Source organism: Gobius niger (assembly GCF_951799975.1).
Source record: "Gobius niger genome assembly, chromosome: 3".
NCBI lineage: Eukaryota > Metazoa > Chordata > Actinopteri > Gobiiformes > Gobiidae > Gobius > Gobius niger.
In genome coordinates this window covers 28,200,506-28,222,776 of record NC_136854.1, presented here as the reverse complement: position 1 = coordinate 28,222,776, position 22,271 = coordinate 28,200,506, and the positions used below count along the sequence as shown (strand labels likewise).

General features: G+C 39.0%; 1 protein-coding gene across 1 annotated transcript; it reads right to left on the bottom strand.

Annotated features, from left to right (window-relative positions):
• Positions 1-1,333: 1,333 nt before the first annotated feature.
• armh3 (armadillo like helical domain containing 3) lies at positions 1,334-21,674 on the bottom strand. The gene is made up of 26 exons (XM_079552661.1): positions 21,542-21,674; positions 20,683-20,786; positions 20,543-20,599; positions 20,100-20,246; positions 19,922-20,029; positions 18,840-18,932; positions 18,690-18,764; positions 18,513-18,599; positions 18,345-18,401; positions 18,212-18,255; positions 16,555-16,615; positions 16,400-16,446; positions 16,122-16,197; positions 15,948-16,041; positions 12,886-12,987; positions 12,760-12,818; positions 12,615-12,680; positions 12,382-12,451; positions 11,160-11,220; positions 10,997-11,085; positions 9,316-9,398; positions 9,074-9,200; positions 8,035-8,110; positions 7,125-7,203; positions 3,720-3,836; positions 1,334-1,975 (listed from the first exon to the last, which is right to left on the bottom strand). Exons 2-26 carry the CDS (start codon positions 20,782-20,784, stop codon positions 1,883-1,885), a joined length of 2,070 nt encoding a protein of 689 aa, XP_079408787.1. The 5' UTR covers positions 20,785-20,786; positions 21,542-21,674; the 3' UTR covers positions 1,334-1,882.
• Positions 21,675-22,271: the final 597 nt, after the last annotated feature.

Here is a 22,271-nt window from a genome sequence, read left to right as displayed (position 1 = left end):
ACCATATTGTATTGCATACTGTATATTGGGGATATTGTGACACAGCTTTTTGTCATTTGAATTTTGTGAGTCTTAACTCAAATACCGCCCCTTTCTTATCTAACTACTTTATGTATATTCCTAATCCTGTCCAATAATTTTAGCTTTAGAACATGGTTTTGTAAGATAGATTAATATTTAACTTGTGCAAGGAAATCAGGTCCTTTTGGCTGGGAATATATATATAGCTGGGGAATAAGCTCTGTGGTAAAGTGTGCTAAAAGACGTGTCAGACAGGCTGGGGATTATTATGTCCCACTACAAGACAGATAGGATGAGGAAAGTAAATACCTTTCAGCTTCAGGGGGGAAAGTGATGATGTACATGGTATAGGGAGAAAGTCTCAAAAGAAAACCACAGAAGGACAGACAGATATGAAAGAAGCACATCGACAGACCAGATACAGTTCAGGATGGGACACACATTTAAGTATTTCAGTGTGTGAAGTGTCTAGGGAGGCTAAAGTCTCCGTATTGACGGTGCTTATCTAAACCAAAGTTGCGTGCAGATGTTTGGTAAGAAAGTGGAGATGACAGGTATCCAATAATGAGCTGAGATGGATGCCCACAGTTAGGCTCAGAGTGGTGGAGAGGAGACAGGAGGTGCAGGGAGACAGACGGTGAGACTGTTTAGGTGGTGTTGTACAAGAAAATGTGTAAAGTCTTGGGGAGTCTTGTGCATAGTTTGTAGTATGTAAAATGTAGCCTGGCTTTGAAGGAGGAGATAATTCACCCATGGCCTATGTGTGAATGTGCTGTGTGTGTGTTACTGGTGGTGGCTATTTCAACCTGGATAGACAAAAGCAGCAATTAGGAAGATTTAGACATCAACATATGTAATAAAGTCAGTATGGATGGGCAGGTTGGAGTCTTCCCATTGAGCCTGGTGAATGGGAGACCGGTGAAGAATGAAGCAGGGTGAAGCTGTGAATAGAAGAGGTGGTGAAGGGGAGGAGGTGGGTCGCAGCACAGATGGGAAGCGAACAAACCATGATTGCTGGAGGCTTAGAAGCAGGACCGAGGGAAAATACAATTGGAATAACAGAGACTATGCAAGTCAATTATGGTTGAAAAGTAACACTGTTTACAAGAAAATGTTTAAAATTTCTATCAGAAATTACAAAACAGTGTAGTGCAAGGTAATTCATATAGGAGGAGTAGGAAACCGACTTTTATTTTAAAAATACATAAATATTCAACAGGAATTAGCCATGGAAAGAAAAGGACCATATACATAAAGACATTTGCATAACTGATTTTGTTTCCTAAAATAAACATGAGGCAAAAGCAGAACTTAAATTTAAAAAGTTTCATCCACGTTTACTTTTTTTCAATTACTTGCAAACATACATTCAGATTACTGCAGAATGGTTAAAGAAATTAATGACATGTACAGCAGTGATTAGTTGAGAGTTCAAAATGTTCCTCAACACAAACAAATACCATTATTTTGAGAAAGTTGTACATTCACTCAACAACTCTTAACAGGCAAGGCCAATACTCTTCAAAGTCTAACTCAGAAAGTCTCAGGATCCTCAAAACTAGAGTGAAAACGAATCAAACTTCAGTCCTAAGTTCTATGAAATCACTGAATACTCAGAGAAAATGGCAAAAGTTGTTTAACTCTTCAAACGGATGGTTGAGTCACGAACAGTCCAGCCAATACTGCAGATTGCACAGTTAGTGCACGTCTTTACAATAAGGTGCATCCAGCTCCAGTTTGAACAGCGGAAAGTCACGGGAAACACGGGTTGATGTGGAGAGTCGTATTTGTGTCCGTATTCACATGTATGTAGAACTCCGTTTGTCCATTAGCGGGTGTAAAGAGTGACTGGCTGGGTATTTCAGGAGATGGTGGAGAACTCTTTGAGCAGGACGTCCTGACTCAGAGTGTTCAGAGAGACGTTCTTCCTCACATTCAGACTGATGGAGCGCACCTTCAACAGAGAGACAATTTGGAAGATCAAAAGGAGAACAATTCCCTGCTTTCGAGAGAAATACAGGTAAAACTCGGAAAATTGTGACATCGTGAAAAAGTTTGAAATTTATTCTGTTTTTCAACTTAAAATGTGAAACTAATATATGATATAGACTCATTACATGCAAAGTGACATATGTCAAGCATTTGTTTGTTTTAATTTAGATCACTTTGACTTACAGCTTGTAAAAACCTCAAATTCATAATTCAGAAGATTAGAATATCACATGAAATAAATAAAGAAATAAGAAATGTTGGCCTTATGAAAACTAAAATCATGCATAAGTACTTAGTACTTGGTTTGGGCCCCTTTTACTGGAATTACTGCCTTAATGCAGCATGGATGCTATCAGCCTGTGGCACTGCGGAGGTGTTATGGAAGACCAGGATGCTTCAACCAGAGGAATATGACACGTACAATATGACGCCCATCACCAGGTACGTCTTTGTGTGGAGGCTCTAGATGCACTGACTCCAGCCTCAGTCCACTCCTTGTGAAGGTCCCCCACACTTTCGAATGTGGCCTTTTCCTGACAGTCCTCTCCAGACTACGCTCATCCCTGCGGCTTGAGCACCTTTTTCTTCCACATTTTTCCTTAACTTTCTATAAATGTACTTTGATACAGCACTTTGAGAACACCCAACTTCTTTTGCCATTACCTTTTGAGGCTTTCCCTCCTTATGTAGGGGGTCAGTGATGGTTTTCTGCACAACTGTGAGGTCAACAGTCTTCCCCATGATGGTGAAGTATTGTAAATTACTGAGAGACCATTTAAAGTCTCAGGGACCCTTTGCAGGTGTTTTGATTCATTAGCAGGTGAAAGGCTGACACTTTGAGCTACAATATTGTCCCTTTTCACAATATTCTAATTTTCTGAGATTTTGAATATGTGTTTTTAACAAGCTGTGAGCCAAAATCATCAGACAAAGTGAAATATATCAAGCCTTTATTTGTTATAATTTTGATAATTATGGCTCACAGCTTGTAAAAAAACCCAAATAAAACATCTCTGGAAATGGACTGTAAGCCATAAGCATCAAAATCATAAAGCTTGACATGTCACTTTGCATGTAATGAGTCTATATCATATATCAGTTTCACATTTTAAGTTGTATCACAGAAAGTTGTATAATTTTCCGAGTTTCACCTGTAATCAAACAGAAAATCTACAAATGTTGAACCTGTTTGTTTCTAACTACTATTACTACTACAACCTGGCCTGCCCTTCACTGCTATTTTTTTTACTTATAGTAGTATGAATTCTACAGTCTAGTAAGAAAGCCTTGTGCCGTCTACAGCATATTATTAACTATTTATAGCAATCGTAAATCCGTAAGTAGCGCTGAAGCTAAAAACATTTCCATATCCAAAAGCATTACCATGACTAAACCTCCACTTTGCCCCGTGAAGCATTGAGATGTGCAGAATGCATTAGGAAAGTTACAAAAGAGTTTGGACTCCAATAACATTAAAATAATCTCTCTATTTTTGTCAGTTTGAAAAATGGCTAAAAACACAATCCAACATAGTCACTTTAAACTGTAGGTTTGAAGGATGTCACATAAATTCCCCTATGAGGAGACAATCATTCTGACATGTGTGTCCAGTGCAAACCACTTTTCAATTTTGATTTTATGAAACAATAAATTGCAAGAGTTTTGACAGTGGTGGTGATTTATATTTATAATAATTTTATCTTTACCAGCTCCTTGAAAAAAGCAGCTTCTTTGGGCTGTTCCGAGTATCGTTCAAACTGGTCCAGACCGTCTTGAAGCTTCAGCGTCAGAGTGTCATAGTTGGACCGCACCACCTCCAGAACCTGAAAACATAAAGTTATTTAGTATAACATTAAACACGTTTAACATACAGTCCAGAGGCGCCTGTCAAAACCAATTAGTCTTAAAGCTATTAGTGCATTCTCAATCATTCAATGAAATATTAAGTACAACATAAATAATTGATAACAACATAATAATTAATAGCAATATGGGACAGACTCTTAAAGATGATTACAAGCAACAACTGGAAGCCAGAAGCAGCTGTGGGGAAAAAGTGGTCATGTTTTTCTTGTCTTGTTATTTAGTTGAACCTCTGAGATATGAGTGTATATCTAACGGGAAAATGCTGTGGTAAATATATATAAATGTATGTAAATAAATATGTAAAATAGTCCCGCTACATGTGGTCCGAAAACTGTGTACTGTGTACTTCGCATAAGGTTCGCATTAGGATGGTCTATCTGGCAAAACAATATTGCCCGAGCAACATTGTCCTGCCCTCCTATACATACAGTATATAAAATAAGAATGTGTGAAACCTTTCTCTTGGTGGTACTGTATATCTAAAGGCTGCTGGATGAATGTTTGTTTTCTTTACATTTCTTTTAAACAAAGGCAGAGCTGAGCCGCAGGCACAGAGCTGTTGCTGTTATTTAGTGTCTGATGGTACAACGCTGATGAAAAATTCATCCTCATATATTTCCTGCTTCGTTCACACGCAATAGCTCATCTGCTCGCCCCTCTCCTCAGAGCTCTTCATCACCTGCCCCGCTCTGTGGCCCGGGCGGCAACCACTCAATGCTACACCCACATTTTTTCATGACAACGGGGGGAAAAAATCAGAAATAGATAAAAATGCATCAAAACTATAACCACTTGAAGAGTCGCACAGCTTCTTCAGTCCTGCCTCAGGCAGAAGACAGGGGAGGCTTGATGTGGGCCAGGTCCTACTGACAGGTCCAGGTGAAGAACTCTCCCCTTCTCTCCCTGTTAACTGTCATCTTTTCCATCAAAGGTTTGAGAGGATTTCAATTCAGTTTGCTTTTTGCATTTATTCCTTTATTTATATTTATATATGTATATGTATATGTATATGTATATGTATACATATATATATTTGATATATTTGATATATATGTATATATTTGATATATTTGATATTGATATATATATATATATATATATATATAAATAAAGATACTCTGATCTAAAACCCCTCAAAATGTACCATTATATTTTTCCTCTCTTTTGTTGCTCTGCACTGAAGTGGGCATGTGGATAAAGTCTGACCCAGAGAGATGACAATATGGCCAGACAAGGGTTGAACAGGCTACCCCCCGGAGACTTAAAATATTAAAAACCCGTATGCTCAGCGTGTGTGGTGGCAATACACAAATCACTCCTCTGGTGAAATCACCGGCTGGTGATCTGTTGATGTCACATTCAGTGTCTACTCAGCTGGCTTTGACCCAAGGGGAAAGCAGACAACAACAGTGCCAGGTCTGAGGAGTTAGCACCAAGTGGAAACGTGTAAAAGCCAGGTGGATGCACAATTAGTAGAGTTGTACAGGTACTACTGTCACTGTATTTAATCACTGTGTTTTTAACATTTATAATCCTATCAATAAATCTACAACAATAAGAATATGAACAGAGACCTGGCTGTAGTAACTTCAAATTTCAAAAACTGGGTAAAAATATTGAATCTGAACTAGAGACATTCAGAGCTTTGTTGCCCATTAATCTGACACAACTAATCAAGTCCTGCAATGATAAAAACAAATTTTTTTTTTACTTTTTTACTTTACCAACGTCAGGAGAGGTACTGTATGTCTTTAGCAAAGATAATATAGAAATATAACAAGTGTTGCCTCAGCATTTTACACATACCACACACATCGAGTTTTCTGCATGGCTAAGCAGGTCTGATTGTCAGCATGTTTATCTTCCAGCTCAGATATAGCCGCTTTGTTTAACTCCACTTTAGTGACTGAGTGTGGGACGGACCAAAGCTCATTTAAATGCTGCATGTTTCAGGCAAACCATCCGTCCCCGACTGTCACTCCGCTCAAAGTGTATGTGTATGTTTTAGAGTGGCTATTCAAAGACAGATGGAGGGGAATGGAAGATTTGCACCGCATTTTAAAAAGATAAGAGCAAGACCACAGGCAGAGCAGAACACAGAAAAGTGATGGACTCCTGGTGAAGAAGTCCAGGCTTGTCATTTCAAGTATGAGCGCCACCCAAGAGCACAGATGGGAAAAATGCATGTTGAACTGGCACGAGGCTTTGATTTAATATCTAATAAAGTATAAAACACTCTCCTCCCTGAACCAAAACGCCTCTCTAGCAGTCATCTGTGCAGGGTAGTTTTAGTATCGCAGACGTTCCTCCTGCAACATAAGAAGCTTTGGTGCTGATGAAAGGATATTGTACCAAATACTTGCAATCTTTGAATCAATCAGTTAATCATGCAGCTCTCAGGTCAATAGTTATGCCCAGACGGTGTTATCATAACGCAACAGTAACACTAAAAGCCAGTATTATAGACATCAATAATCCTCCCATTTAAAAAAGATAGTTTTGTTTTCAATTAGCTGTGTGCATATCACAGTAAGAAATCATGGTCTGACACTGTATCACCAAACAACAGCACTCAAGTGTCCTCGTGTTGTGAATAAATTTACCAGATAAAAGCAGAGGTAATTGGAGGGTTTAATGACTGAATCCATCACTCTCTTATCGAGCTGTTAAAAAGGACTCCTCTGGCACCTTCTCTCACCAGTGACTTGCATTTAAGATTAAATTCTGTAATGAATTTAGTAGAAGGAGCTCATCGTTGACGACAACTCACTAGGTTACATTCATGACTTACAGCGTGAAAAACCTAGTTCGACAATGGTTTTATTCGCACAGAAGTGACTGAGGTTGTTTTCATCCTGGCTCTGGTTAGGTCGACCTACAGGGGCTGATTTGAGTCAGTGTGAATCCAACCACAGCAGATTGAGGCGATCAAAAGAACTGCTGCCAGAGCGGCTGAAACAGGGGTCTCTCTCGGAGCAGCCTCGGACCCATCGAGTTCTGGTTTCATTCTTTTGTTCTGATGGTTTCGTTTGTTTTGATGGTTTGATGTCTGTTGTCATGGCAATCAGATCTGCGAACAGCTGATTGTTGACAAATGGCTGATGGTGTGGCGTTGGGAGGCTGTGGACTAAACTAATGGTGGAGGAAATAGAGCTGAAACTGATGCGGTCTCAGATCGACCCACAAAGGGATGAATCAGCCCAATCTAGGAAACATGTAAACAAACATGTAGAAGGTTTTTGTACCTGCTCTTCCGACAGCTGAGAGATGTGGTTGACTGCTGCGTAGGACTCAATCTTGGGGTTGAAATGGTTTATGATGGCCCTTTGCACACACACAAAAGAACAAATTAAAATTATCCCGTCAGCTTTTGTCAAACACTTTTTCCAAAATTAATTCACATCAACTTTGAAGGGATTTTTGTGTCTTTTCTACAATTTGTTGCTTTGTTCAAAAAGACACAAGAGGATTTCCACACTCTTCCATTCGTGTCTGTAAACCCGCTTTATTCTGCAAATACGACGTGATGCAATTATCTCGACTGAGGAATGAAAAGAGAGATGCCGCCTATGATCTGTCATGGATCATACATATTAAAGTGGCAAAACGGCACACAATAGTCAGCAATGGTGTGTGTGGGTTGAGTAATAGGCATGTGCTATGATGGGGGTAAATGTGAATTGGGTTTTAAGTTAATGTCAACACAATCTCGGGGTTACATCTGTCTTTATAAAGTTACCTTGACTCTTTAAATGATGCGATTTCCATAGTGGAATATGATTATGACGCACTGGGCTCACGATCAACAATATCCTATGGGAGTATTTCCATTCTGTAAGTGGTCTTTAGGGGGTTCTGATCTGGGGTGACCTCTGGGGATTAGTGAAGAAACTGCAGATTATAATAGGACAAAGGGGTCTGTGTGTATTAAGATAAAAGGAAGTTATCACAAAGAGGGAGCTGAACTCGGGGACTAAAAATAGAAAAGGGCGTTGACCTGAAGGAGGAAAAACCTAAATGGATAACTATTCATTAGATTACTGCGACCTTAACGTGAACATGTCTCTTGTCTGAGATGCAAGTCAATCCAATACAATGTGACTCCTTTCCCCTTCACGGTGGTGTATTAGTGCATTAGAGCGCATGTGTTTTTACCGGATGTTCACAAGGGCGTGCGTGACTTTACTCGCTGGCTCCTTCCATTGGCCCGTGTTGGTAGAGACTCGCAGCACTGAAATGGAGAAAGTGACAGCTATGGTGAGCTTTTAGAACACTAACTTTTATCAAGAATTGTACAGTGATGACGGTCTGTCACAGCTCAGGTTTATATGTATAAGCGATTTGCTTTAGCACATTGTGTCACTACAAAATCACATTAACCTCTCAACCCCCACCTTAACAGAGTGCATTTTCTCCGGGTTCAGCTTTACCCAAATCTCAAAGGTTACAGCCTATAGGCCAGAGCGACGAGAGTAAAACCTACAACACTCATCAAATCTTTTTCCTTGTATTGTTGCCGCGTTGTCGTAAATTTTTTGTTGCATTTTCGTCACAGACTATGTCTCCGAGCTGGCCTGGTGTCGCCTCGGGGTCCCCCCAGAACAGCTGGAGGAGGTGTGTGTGGATCGGGAAGTTTGGGCATCTCTGCTGAGACTGCTGCCCCCACGACCTGGCCCCGGATAAAGCGGAAGAAAATGGATGGATGGATTTTCGTCACACAGTTTTGTCACTTTTCTGTTACTCTTTTGTGGCTTTTTTGGTCACTTTTTTGTGGCTTTTTTTTGCACCTTAAATGCTTTTTGGTCACTTTTTTGTTGTGTCTTGGTCACTTTTCTGTTGCTCTTTGGTGTTTTTTTTGGTTGCATTTTTGTAGGTTTAATTTGCCACTTTTCCATTACTTTTTCATTGTTTTTTTTGTCAATATTTAGCTACGTTTTCGTCACATTTTTGTCTCTTTTCATCGACTTTTTTCTCATGTTTTCATCGCTCTTTTGTTGCATTTTTATCCTCGTTTTCGTCTCTCTTTGCTCTCGTTGCTATTTTGACATTTCTTCAAGAAGCTTCTAGATTTGAGTAAAGCCAAACTGGACAAAATGTGCTCGGATCAGGTGGGGGTTAAGAGGTTAATTGCAGGCTCTGATTCGTGTTGACTATGAAGTTGACTTCGGTCTATATACTGTAAGATCTCACATACCCATACAGTAGAGATTGTCAAAGACTTGATGCATTCGTACAATTTCGTAGTAAAGCTCATCGTAGCTGTTCGATGTGGGCAGGAATGTGTCGCCGTATGTTATAAACATGTTAAACAAATTCACTACCTGAGAAGTCAAACACACAAAACGACATTAGTAAAGGATAACTTGATAACAATGAGCAGAATATCTTTCACACACAGTAAATTCAACCTCCTGTATGTACGCCAAGCGCTCTCACCAGTAATGCCAGTTGGAAGATGTTGTGCTTGGCCAACAGTGTGGTCTCATTGGACAGCAGGAACTTCAACAGATTTATGAGAGCTGTGAGACGAGATAGAACAAAAAATCATCAAAATCAATAAAATGAGCCTAAATAGTGAAGTTAAAGGAACAGGCCACCGAGTTGATGCGCACCAGAATTCTTACCACAATTTTTAAGGAGTGAAGATATTACTGCGCGGAAGTCGAAGTGCTCCTAAGGTCTTACTACGCTTGACAATGCAGTGCCTCCTTTTATCCGCTTAGAAAATTGACATGTAGCTCATTGACTGCCATCCATTTTCAAATCAGAGAGCTCCCCACTGCCAGAGGTTTTTCAGGATATTGACTGTTTTTTTAAGACCCACAGAAAATTGAGTTCTAGGTCTACGTCAACACCAAACCCGCCAAAAGACAGATTAGACGCTCTTCTTTCATCTAAAAAGATTTTAGATTGTTTATCAATGAGTTATTTTATATAACTATACTTGGATAGTGTAACGTCACGTATTTAAATAGGAGAAACGTGACAGAGCTTGGTCGCTTCTAGCTTCACCCCTGTTTGGCCCCATAAGAGGAGAGGAGGCTAAATGCTAACAACATCTTAGGTCTTTTTGCATGACTGAGGGACCAGACAGTTACGCATCAACTCGTCTAAGCTCACGTAAGAACATAACTCAGTATACTTTAACAAAGTAAAAATATTTGTCCATCAAAAACCTTTCAATGTGTTTAGTCATAGTTTCATTATCTACTTTTAAATTGATTTTTGAGGGAAGCCGCAGCACACAGGGCAGAGTAGTTGCCTCTCAACCCAACAACAATTACACTGTATAATAGTGCAGTGCAATTGTTGCTGGGTTGAGAGGCAGTTGGCGCAGATTTGCGGTTTCCATCAGTATATACTATTCTTTTCAAAGAGAGATAAAATACAGAAATTACCTACATGTTTAAAGAGATTAGATCGAAAAACTTGCATTATCAGGCATTAATTGAATGGCTTAAAAGTGGTGTCAACAATCGCGCCTGGGTAAATGAATAACTCGGGGAAGGAATGAACAAAGCGTCTGATTCATCACCAAACATTTACTCTGACAAAAAAAAACTATGACAAAGCGTGTTTGTCCCCAACATTGAAAGCGCTGCTAGAAAAGCTCCAACGCTCACACAAACACCTCGCAACAAAATAAAGAAGCCCATTCCCTTAATTCGAATAATTCTTCTTCCAGCTCTTGCTTTGTGCTTTGCCATTATCAGTGGCACGAGGAGAGGATCTGTGTTTATTGAGGGAATTAAGCAGATTACCGGTCTGATTGGAAGAGTCTGCAGTCGAATGAAGCCATTACAGCCTGAAACGTTATGGACCAACCGGCCTAAAAGTGGGAACAGCGGGATGGATTGTGTTTTCTTCAAACTCGTTATCAGACCTCAGAGACGCAACACGCTCCTGGAATAGGTCGATGAACCAGTGGAGGTAATTGGGTTTCCTTCTTAAAAGTAGCTCTCTTCTTACAAATAATCACAGAAGGTGTTACAGTATTTTAAGATGGATGGCCTGTATCTAAATTTACATCCGAATCCCATTTAGCTTTGCCTTTCAGCAAGCGTGGATTTGCATATTAACTAGTTATCCATTTTATGCTGCCAAAAATAGCCCATACCTGACCAGAGCTCTCTCCAAGTGTAGTGAAGCCGTATCCTGCACTTCTTCTGATAGCACAGGAGCTTGTGAATGATCTGCACACATCTCCTGCAGGACAGAGGACAGAGGCGTTACCACAGAGCAGGACATGAACACCGTGCTACTGCGGTATTGTTTCTTACAAGTATAAATCCATGGGAAAGTCCTTCATCATGTGCGTGACAATAAACTCTACCATCAGATCTAGAGAAATCGACACACAATGAATCCACATAAACAATGTGCTCAGAAAACATACACAATATAAATGTATGGGTTAGAGTTAACTATACACATATAAATATTAAAATCTTACATATATATTAGTAATACATTAACCTCTTAAACCCCGCCTTGACCGAGTGCAATTTCTCCGGTTCAGTTTTACACAAATCTAAAAGGTCATAGCCTATAGACCAGAGTAACACCTCATTTGAAAGCTAAGACCTACAAAACGGATCTAAACGGATCTAAATTGATCTTTTTCCTTGGGTTGTTGCCGCGCTGTCGTCACCGTTTCTGTTGCGCTTTTGTTACTTTTTTGGGTCATATTTTCGCCACATTTTTGTAATTTTTTCTTCACATTTTTCATCACATTTTTGCCCCTTTTTGTCATATTTTTGTCACTCTTTCATCACATTTTTGTTACTTTTTCATCCAATTTTTGTCATATTTTTGTCACTTTTTCATCACATTTTTGTTATTTTTTCATCCAATTTGTGTCACATTTTTGTGACTTTTTCGTCACATTTTTGTCACTTTTTCATCAAATTCTTGTCACTTATTTAACACATTTCTGTTACTCTTTTGTGGCTTTTTTGTTGCATTTAACACTTTTTAGTCACTTTTTAATTGCATTTTCATCATCGTTCTCGTCTAGTTTTTGTTGGTATTTTGACACTTTTTTCAAGAAGCTTTTGGGTAAAGCCAAACTGAAAATGCACTCAGTTAAAGGCAGGGGGTAAGAGGTTAAAGGCCCAGCGTCCAATGATTTTCAAGAAATTTACATGAAATGAGTTGTGAAGGCATTGTGGAGGCAAAAAGGCATTTGTGCATTGAGCATCTAATCATAAAGCATTTTTTATTGTTTATTATAACTATAAACTCATTACTGTGATCAATTGTCATTCTTAAGACAAGAAAGTTATCAGACACAGGACCTTCAATCATAATTTAACAGCTGGAAGTAAATGCAAAAATATATTAAGTTTACGTTATGTGCATTTTCTAAACTGTACATTAAAAGCAAACTATCTCGCATATTTGTTGATAATGTTAATGAATTAATGCATCACTGCTTAAGGACTCAGTGTAATCCCCATAGTTTGATTTCCATATTGATCAACATAGAATTATTACTCGTACCTAAAACAGCGCACACCAGCGGCCGTGAAGGGATATTCTTGTCTATTGTTTTTTTCCTGTGTCTCATGGGCTGGAAAAAAAATAAAACAACAAAAAGTCATGAGCACATTTCAACTACACACATGTTTCAGTCACTTTATTCCCTATAGCTTACTCATGGCTTTACATGAACTATTACATGATAAATCAATGCAATCATTTAAAAGAAAGAGTATTTTGTAATGTATTCTCACCATTCTGTGCAGGGTGACTCTGAAGTTCATATTGTCGTCATGAAGGAAGGCATCTGCGTATTGGTCCTATGAGCCGACAAGAAAAATTTCAGGACAAACTGTTATGCTAAGATTCTGCAGCATTATAAACAAGCAATTTTCTTACCTCAGCGATACAAGTGAGGATAATGAGGCACAACTTGGCGCTGTTCAGACGGTGCTCATCTGTAAACAATATAAAACTGTCAGGAAGGAAGACGGTTAAAGAGACAATGAATCAAGAATAAATTACCTTTAGTGTCTTGCATTACGATGGAGGCATATTTCAGAAACGTAATTAGGAGGTTGCTTGTTTGGAGATTGGGATCAAGGGGCAGCTCAGGATTATTCATCACTGCACAGAAAGTGTTTGACAAATTTGGTTGTACAAATGGGACAGCAGTAAAAACATTTTATATTATTATATATATGACAATGAATGCTTTAAACAACACTTTAAAAACCATATACAGAAAAAACATTATCTGGCTGCTGCTCCAAAACCTCCAGAGCCACATAGCACAGGGTGAAGGGCCACAGTTCAGAGCTTATCAGAGCTTTAAATTGTGCCCCACACCTTTATTTATGCTTCAAACCTTGAAGCTCAATCTCACAATACAAGGTCCATTTTATTTTAAGTTAAATAATTCTGGACAATTCTAACCTCAACAACTGACAATCTCCGGTGTGTGCCGATTCAGCAACAAGCCCGAGCGAAACCAAAAGTTGGTCTGAGGGCTATATTTGACCCCCGGGCCGCACTTTGGACATTCCTCCTTTAGAGGCTCCAGGCACCAGAGCCTGGTAACCTTGGTGTTAACAGTAACTGGTACTGTACACCCTGGGCTCTGGCTATGATTTTTTAAAGAGAGGGTATTTGGTAATAAGGTCAAAGACACCATTATCCCTATTTTACACTTTGTTGGTTAGAAAATGCAATATTGATCTAAAAGCGCTGTGCGAGCTAAAAATAAGACCGTCCCACTCTCCCCTCCTCTAGCTCCCCATACCTGCACAACTGCTTCAATAAAGAGTAAAATAAAATGTGTGGCTGTTGTGGTGAAGCTACGACGACTGTTTTCACTTTGCAGTGACAGGATGAAGCTTAGCAAGAGATCGAGAGGTGAGGAAAGCATTTGCTGGATACATAGGACCTCAGGAGGAGCTTTTTGGGGGAAAAAAGCAACTTAAAAACAGATTCCATTTACAGAGCAAATTTTAACAGATTTCTGTACAGGATGAAAGAGTTCACTCAGGAGACAAAATAATAAATGAATCCTGCTAAACTTTTGGTTTCCTGTAATCGTTTGTGGCGATAATGCATTAAAATGAGTGTATGTCAACCAACAGTACATAGAGGTAAGCAAGATTAAGATTTAATTTCACACAGGAACCAGTCTCTCGTCTTTTGTTTGGCAGAAACTATAGTAAGAGTTAGTATCCTGTTTGCTTGCACAGATGGCGCGTTCACTCGAGCAGCTAAATGCATTGCAAAAAACTGTGTCTTTGCCCCATTACTACATTCACTGTCATCTGCTTTGATGTCTAGACAAGAATCTCTATCCATTTACAAATCTCGGCTGGCTGAATCACAGAGCTTGTTTCATGGATAAAAGATGAGCCAGTCTTTTACATTTCTCCTCCTGTACATGTGTTCTCTTCTCAGTTTCCCCCACTGCAGAAAACATACACAATACTTTAGCAGCAAAATAAGCCCATTAAATCCCTCTGTATCTGAACCGGGACGTTAATATTTCACAGATAAAGATGACTCTGAGGTTTGGAGCAGTGCAACAGAGAACTTACTGCAAAGAGAAACATGCACCTTTTAGGAGCTACAGCACGTGTGAATGTTAAATGACTTCTGAATAAAGAAGCACCATCAGCCTATAATGCAACCATAAGAGACGCAAGAGCACTCAGAGATAAGACTCCGGTTTCAACATGCTAATCTCCTTATCGTGGTAAAGTTAAGTAGGACCGGAGAAGCACTTTTATTCCCCCCTGATATGAGCTTGATTAGATTATGGCATTTAAAGCCACACTACGGAACAATCCAGGTAATATGTTGCTATGTCAAGAGAGGAAATAACCCACATGTATTTAAGCCTAGTGTTGCCAGACGTTGCCTCATTGCATACGCAACATGGAGACGATCCTCTAAAAGGTTTGTCTGTCTTGTAAACAGACAATGTAAAGCTATTCATGAAATAATGTGAGGAAAAGTAAATGGCATGATTGAAGATAATAAAAATGAGTCAGGTCTGAGGCTACGGTAATAACACATATTTTGTTTAGGTGTTTTTCCGCAATAAAAAAAAACCCTACTGGCATCTTTCTTTAATGGTGTCTGCTTAATTACATTGATTTAAATTCTATCCACCTTATTCCTGGGCTCGCACATGTAGTAACGATTATGGGTACGTTTTCCAGTGAGATGCAGGAAGTGGAGCTCATTGATTTCCAGCAGTTTTCAGGGCGAGTTTTCATTTCACTAGCTAGTTTATTTCAACATTTCTAGATGATTTTTGAACATGCCAACTGAGACTGACTCTCATACGGGGAGAGTCTTTAGCCTCGCGGATGTGCTTACACTATTAACACACACGACTGACCTGCTCCCTGTTCGAGTGACGCGAACCGAGCCCCGTGAGCTGATACATGCTGGGTCTCTCATACAGTGCATTTTAAATTCCTTCAGCCTACTCAAACATTATTTATTTATTTTTTATAACTATCATTCCCCGTGCAGCAGCCCCTCCCCTCACAGCTGTGTCTGAGACCAAGGAACAGAACCTGCTCTCCTCTGACACTTAAAACCAATAAAACTGACTTATAGAAAGAGAACACCAACCATTTTCCACTTTGTGAAATATCACAGAATTAGAAGATATCCACAGGGTTAAGTGGAGACAACCATCTTGAAACCTCACGCCCACGGGTCAGAAAACTCTTAAACGATGCCATTTTCAGTCATACGTTCATTGTTAATCAGCTAATCACGGCTCATAGTTTTCTAAAGCTGATAAAAAGTGGATCAGAGCGAACGGTCGACATGCAAACAAACCGGAAGTCCCACCCATAATTCATGCAAGGAGTCACATGTAAAACACAGAATGTCAAATAAGGTAACTAAGCCAACAGCAGAAATGAAAATGCACCCACTTTTATATCCCGTCAAGTTAAAATATTTAGAGGTAGAATAACTTTGTAAATTTGTACCAACTTTCACCATGTCTCTTACATTTATGTTTTTAAATTGAGCCTAAGACATGTTTGAGTTATGAAATAGTGAATGAAGTAAACCTTACTCACTGTCTAGTGCAGGAGGAGTAGTGCCCAGGGGAGTTGTGGGTGTAGTTGAAGTTGGTGTAGTGGAAGTGGCCGCCATGTCAAGCTCAGGGTGGCTCTGTTGTCACAACAATTTTACAAAACCTTTACAACAAAAGACAGAAAACCTCACTTCCTAGATAAGCAATTGTACTGTACCTGTGCTAATACAGTGATGAAGTTGCGGTTGAGGTGAACAGCTTCATATAGTGCCAGTAAAATTGCTTCATTTGTCCTTTAGGCAAAAAATATATAAATTGAAGAAGATTCCTGTGACAACTACTACAAAATGCATAGGTTCTTCCAACTGAGTCAAATACTGGGAACATAGTCACCTGAGACTAATTACATATAAAAGAAAACAGTAAAAATATATATTTATTCAGATGTCATTTTTTCTGGAGAACGTTGCCCTCTAACAGCAATATTTCACTTACTGTACAGAGAGTTTCTCATCAACATCTGCGATAAACATGTTCCCGACCTGCGCAAAGACAAATGGGTTTAAATAAACCATTGTGGAATTGGTTTCAGGGTAAAAAACAGCCATTTCGTTTCTACAGTAGAATAATGAATTGAAATGCGATCGTACCATACTCGTGAGTGTCGAGAAGAAGCCTCCCTGGTTCTCCTCCTCTTTGTCTTTGTATTGCCTGGAGGGAAAAAGATTAACACAAAAGAAATGATGTGATAATAAAACCACAACAGACAACACCTGTAAACCAACGTTTATTTACCGTCTTGATCTATTCTCCCTCATTTATTATCTGACCAGCTGTCCAAATAACACACACGGAAAACTCAAAGATATAAAGGCGTCATCCATCACTTTGATACGCCTGTCGGTGCATGAGGACCGTCAGGAGCTGCACGCCCAAACGATTGTATTTCCAAACCCTGCCTCATCCAAAAAACATTACCAGATGCCAAAGAAAACTGTCAGGTATAAATAACTAAAAAGCTTTTCTTCACAAGAACAGAAAAAAACCTGCGCCTTTTAGGAATCATCAAACAAAGCTGAAAGGACGAAGCAAAAGGCACCATATCTTTAATACACAGCGGGACGGGTGCGAGGGCAGAAGCTCATTTGGTATAGACCTGAATGTTGGGGGTTTTAGCAACTACAGGAAATGCATACTGCTGTTGCGTCCTTAGTTAAGACAGAGAGTGTACAGCTCAGATTACTAAATCATTTGTTGATGTTAAGAGTCGCGATAATCACTATAATCGACTTGACAGTAAAGCAATACATTTAGGCTCAATATTAATTTCAATTGCAACTCATGTCACCCGCTGCACAGGACTGTAGAGGATCTGAGTAGCTCTTTCAGTGGAAGACAGAGGCACCTTCAGTGCAAGAAAGAGCGCGACCTCAATGCCTTCATCCCCCACAAATGTCAGACTGTACAACAAAACTGTAAAGTAACTCATGTGCAAAAATCTCTTTATCTACATCACTTTTATCTGCGTGCTTTATCATCCACTTGCACTATGACTGTAAACCTGCACTGCTAATATTTATTTTTATTGTTTATACTTTTATCCCCTTTTGTATCCCCCTAAGTTTTTAGTCATTGTATAGGGCTGTCACGATAATTAGAATATCAACATATCGCTCAATAAATAACAAATAAACAATACATTTTAGGGGTTGATTTTCATCGCCTGTACATTTATTTGCATTCCCCCCAGCTTCTTTGTAAAACTTTGATTTCTAACTGAAGCAAATTGGGTTGCATTATATTTCATGTTTATTGCAGCTTGTGTGGTGATGATCCACTTTAAGAACAAAGGTTTAGTGTGATTTTGCTGACACTTGACAGTATCTAGTATCTTTAAGAGTCAATAGTATCGTTTATCGCGATACTTTCCTTCTTCAATATATCGAACTTCAAATTTGTTATCGTGACAGGCCTATCATTGCATAGAAGATACATCTATCTACTATTTAATTGTTTGCACATTCCCGGTCTATTCTGCACAGTGTTTTTCTTGAGAGCTGAATGTAACAAGTGAATTTCTCCATTGTGAGATGAAAAACGGCTACCATGTGCTTTTAGAACAAGGAATTAGTGAGATTTACATCTTTTTAAATTAGTTTCAGTGGCATCTACTGGGCCACAACAATATTATTTATTGCGACATGTTCCTGCCTGAATATATCGAACTTCAAATTTTATCATCTTGACAAGCTTAGTTGTATAACAGAGGTGTGATTGCCCAATTGAGAAAGAAAGTGCCCCATTTACCTGTTGTATTCAGTCAGAGCCTGGTGTAGAACCATGCCCATGCCCTGGGGAGACGAAGAAAAAATATATATACATTAAATTGCACCATTTAAGAAAAAATAATTGTATTCAGTAGTTTTAAAAAATGACTTGCATCCAGTGTTGGCTCATCATCCACTATTGAAAGCTTCACAATATATGGATTCACCGACTAAAGCAAACACACAAAAAGAGAGCGACAAAGCAAATTGTATTAGAAAAATGTAGAAACCTATAAGAGACATTTCTTCTTGTTTCATTCAAATGTAGAGTTTTTTTTCACCTCATACTTCCTGTAGTTGACCAAAAGAGCGAGGAGTACCACGGCGTCGTACCCATGCTGCCCCCTGCTGGACGCATCTGACATAATCTACCAAAAGAAGTTGTGGGGAGACAGTCACAGTGATATTTGGTTGTTTCTTATAATATGAAGTAAAAAGAAAAAGAAAACAAATCTTACCTGCAGAATGGCTTCAAAAATACTGTTGATCATCACATACTCCAATATAGTATTCTGACTGATGTTGTCGGTTACCTAAAACAACAAATGCAAGTTTTGTGGGAATCTTTTTTTCAGTACATGAATTGATAACACAGATAAAGCTCTTACGGTCACTAAACACAGTAGCAGTTTCAGACAAAGACTCTTTAAACTTTCCGATCCCTCTCCGCAAAGAAGACTGTCCAATCTTTCCATGAGATCCTACAAAGACACACATAACATAGATCAAATTAGATATCGTTATGTTTCAGCCAACAGTGGAATCTTGGATTAGCACAAAAATAAAGCTGATAATACAATAAAACACATGGTTAGATCTGCACTGTGCCGCCATTACATTAAAGGGATATTTCAGGATTTTTGACATAGGGCCTCATTTCCTAGTTATCCAGAGTGTTGCTGATTTCTGGAGATATTTTTTTTTTTAATTCATGCAGTTCTTATATTTGAAGAGTCAAGTGGCGCTACGCTAGTGCAAGGCTAGCACATTTCTACAGTATCAGCTAGCCTGCATTAAAAAGAGTCTGACCCAAGCACAGTGCACCTGAGGCAAATCACTTATAACACCAGACTAACCATATAAATGTCTCTGTCGATAATTTTTGGAATATAACTGACCTTGCATCACATGAATGATCGCATTTTGAGGGACTATTTTCTAGCAGATCACTTCGCCACAGCGTAGCTTATACAACCACGAAGCTGATACTGCTCAAATATGAAATCTTTTAAATGCAAAATGGCTAAAATTATTCTATCGACACAGACATTTATATCATTAGTCTGGCGCTATAAGTGATTTGCCTCAGCACTGTGCTTGGGTCAGACTGTTTTTAATGCAGGCTAGCTGTTACCGTAGAAATGCGCTAGCCTTGCATTAGCCTAGTGCCACTCAACTCTTCAAGTAGAAGAACTGCATGAATTACAAAAAAAAAATATCTAAAGAAATCAGCAACACTCTGGATAACTAGGAAATGAGGCCCTATGTCAACAATACTGAAATATCCCTTTAATTAATATAATAAACACAATAGAAAAAGGACCTTGTAGTCATAACTAATGTAATAATAATATGTGTTGTTGTATCCACTGATGGTACACTCAGACCTATAACCTTCCCTAAATAGCACACACCAAAACACCATGCTAAAGACTGTTTTGTGTTGACTATACACTCTACCAAAGCATACCTTCATCCTCTGCTCAGCCTTGTCGAACCCCATGAGCATGTTGATTATGTCGAAGCCGGACGCAGATTTATTTTTCTGATGAACTCCACGGAAAAGCGCACAAAGTGTCTAGGAGCAAATAAATACTGATGAAAGCCGAGTTACACAAGCACTGTAAAGCAATCTGTGCAGAGTTTACCTGAAGGGCATTGACCACTTTGATCTGGTGCTCCTCCGCCAGAGCCTGGACGCAGTGATGAAACAGAGCATTGATGTTGTCTTGAATCCGCTGAACCTCTTCTCCATCCACACTCTCCAACTTTGACTCCAGATACTCCAAATTTACCTAGAGCAAGAGCAGAAAGAGCAAACATTAAGGAAAGAAAAACACTGTGAGCAAAGATTTTAACACAATTGCACCATCAGCATAATAGAGTAGCTCTTTTGTCAGTGTTGTGGGACTAATCTGTACAACACTAGGTTCTTTGTGCGGTAAAGAATGGTTTAAACTTTAATCTTGCAGAACTTGAATTTGGGACATGGAGGAAATTGTCAACATAATTTCTAGAGTAATTGTTGATTTGTCTTGGTAAATAACACGTATATTCAATAAAGCACGTTCTGACTCATCACGAACAATACCTTCATGAGAAACAGTTCGTCCCAGAAGCGAGGGTTGTTTTTAGCAGGGTCCTCTTTCTGTTCAAACGAAAAACAATGCATTGATGTTTCATCTTTTGCACCAATTCGTCAATCAATGATGTCTGCCTGGTGTTACTTACTGCAAAAATCTCATCATACATCAGCACCACCTTCTCCTTCAAGGGTTTCTTGGAAGACGATGTCCTCCTCAGTAGCCCAGCTTTCTTCTCCACCTGAGACATGACTAAAAACAGTAAAATAAAACATGAGAGTACAGCGGGTATGCACGTGGCAGGCCATCATAACAACAGCATGGCAACAGAGTCAAATGAGAGGCAAGTCTGCACTGATAGTATTTGATTTGACACTTAATGTTGAGGTCATATTTAGAAAGGAACGAGTCTGCATAGTACTCTCTGTATGAGCGCCATGCCTGCATCCTAATGACAGTGACGATAATGACATTTTTGCTAATCAGAGAAAACAGTGAGGATGATTTTCATTTTATTCTTCACTACAACAACAACAATACTAAGGATGATTTTATTCTTGCTCTTGGGAAGACTTCAATGCAAGTATTATTGGATTTATTTGGAGTTACTCATAGTTTATTAAGAGCATGTTCGCTTTTGCCAAACCAGTTTCGTGCGATTGTAGACAGAAATAAGTAAGTAGATGTGCATGTCAATACTGGGATGGGCTGATGCTAGTTAGCCACATTAGCCTAAGAAACCAGCGTAGGAAGGTTGACGAAGTTTAACAGCATTCAGTATAGTCGCTATCAAATTCATGTTCAAACCAAGGTGTAACATGGGTTTAAACGAAAGCAGCAGTGATCACAAAATCCGCAAGATTTAGTTTTCCTAAGCGCAAAAGCAATAGCCAATGATTACCAGCCTGTCCTGTCCTCAGGTCAGTTCACGCAAGCTTTCTCTGGCTACAAAAACACTGCACTTACACGGGCCGTCACTGTGTGTTCAGCACTCATCTTATTCTTACCTTAAATGCGTTTGTATGTTAAAATGCAAGAAGCTGTTCATGAATCCTTGTGACAAGTTGACTGTTAGCCTGATGTTAGCATACTGCTATGGTACAGCTGCTGCTGGAGGTGGAGGAGCATCTCCTGCAGCTCCTCAGGGTCCTAGCGCCTGCTCTGCTGTTATGTGCAATTACAGTTATTGCACAATAAAGCACCTTTTCTTTTTCTATTACCGTTGTTATAAAGTTTGATTTATTTGTTGGTTCTACTTTCGGGAATGTTTGCAAACATTTAGAGAAGTAACAATGGTTTTACATGCAGCGGGTTCATGAGTGCTGATCTCTGCTTATATTTGTTATTGACATTCTAGTTGTTTTAATGATTAGTGATGCTGTGATTTAAGTTTAACTTAGCTACTGCACACCTTTGAACCCCCAACAATGTGGTTTGCTGAACTACATTTCCCAAAACTACACCCTCCAATACAAAAACACACTGACCAGCAGTGGTGGAAAGTAACAAAGTAAAAAGTACAAGTAAAAAGTATAAATTATAGGTACTTTTAATTTTATGAGTACTTTTTACTTTAACTTCCCTACATGTTAGAGCCTGTATCTGTACTCCACTACATTTTTAAATTGGGTTAAAAGCAAAAGTATTTTATTTTCAAAGTGACCTCTCTCTAGATACTTTTACTTTAGTACATTTTTGGTCCTGTATCTGCATTTTTAGTCCTGTATCTTAAGATTA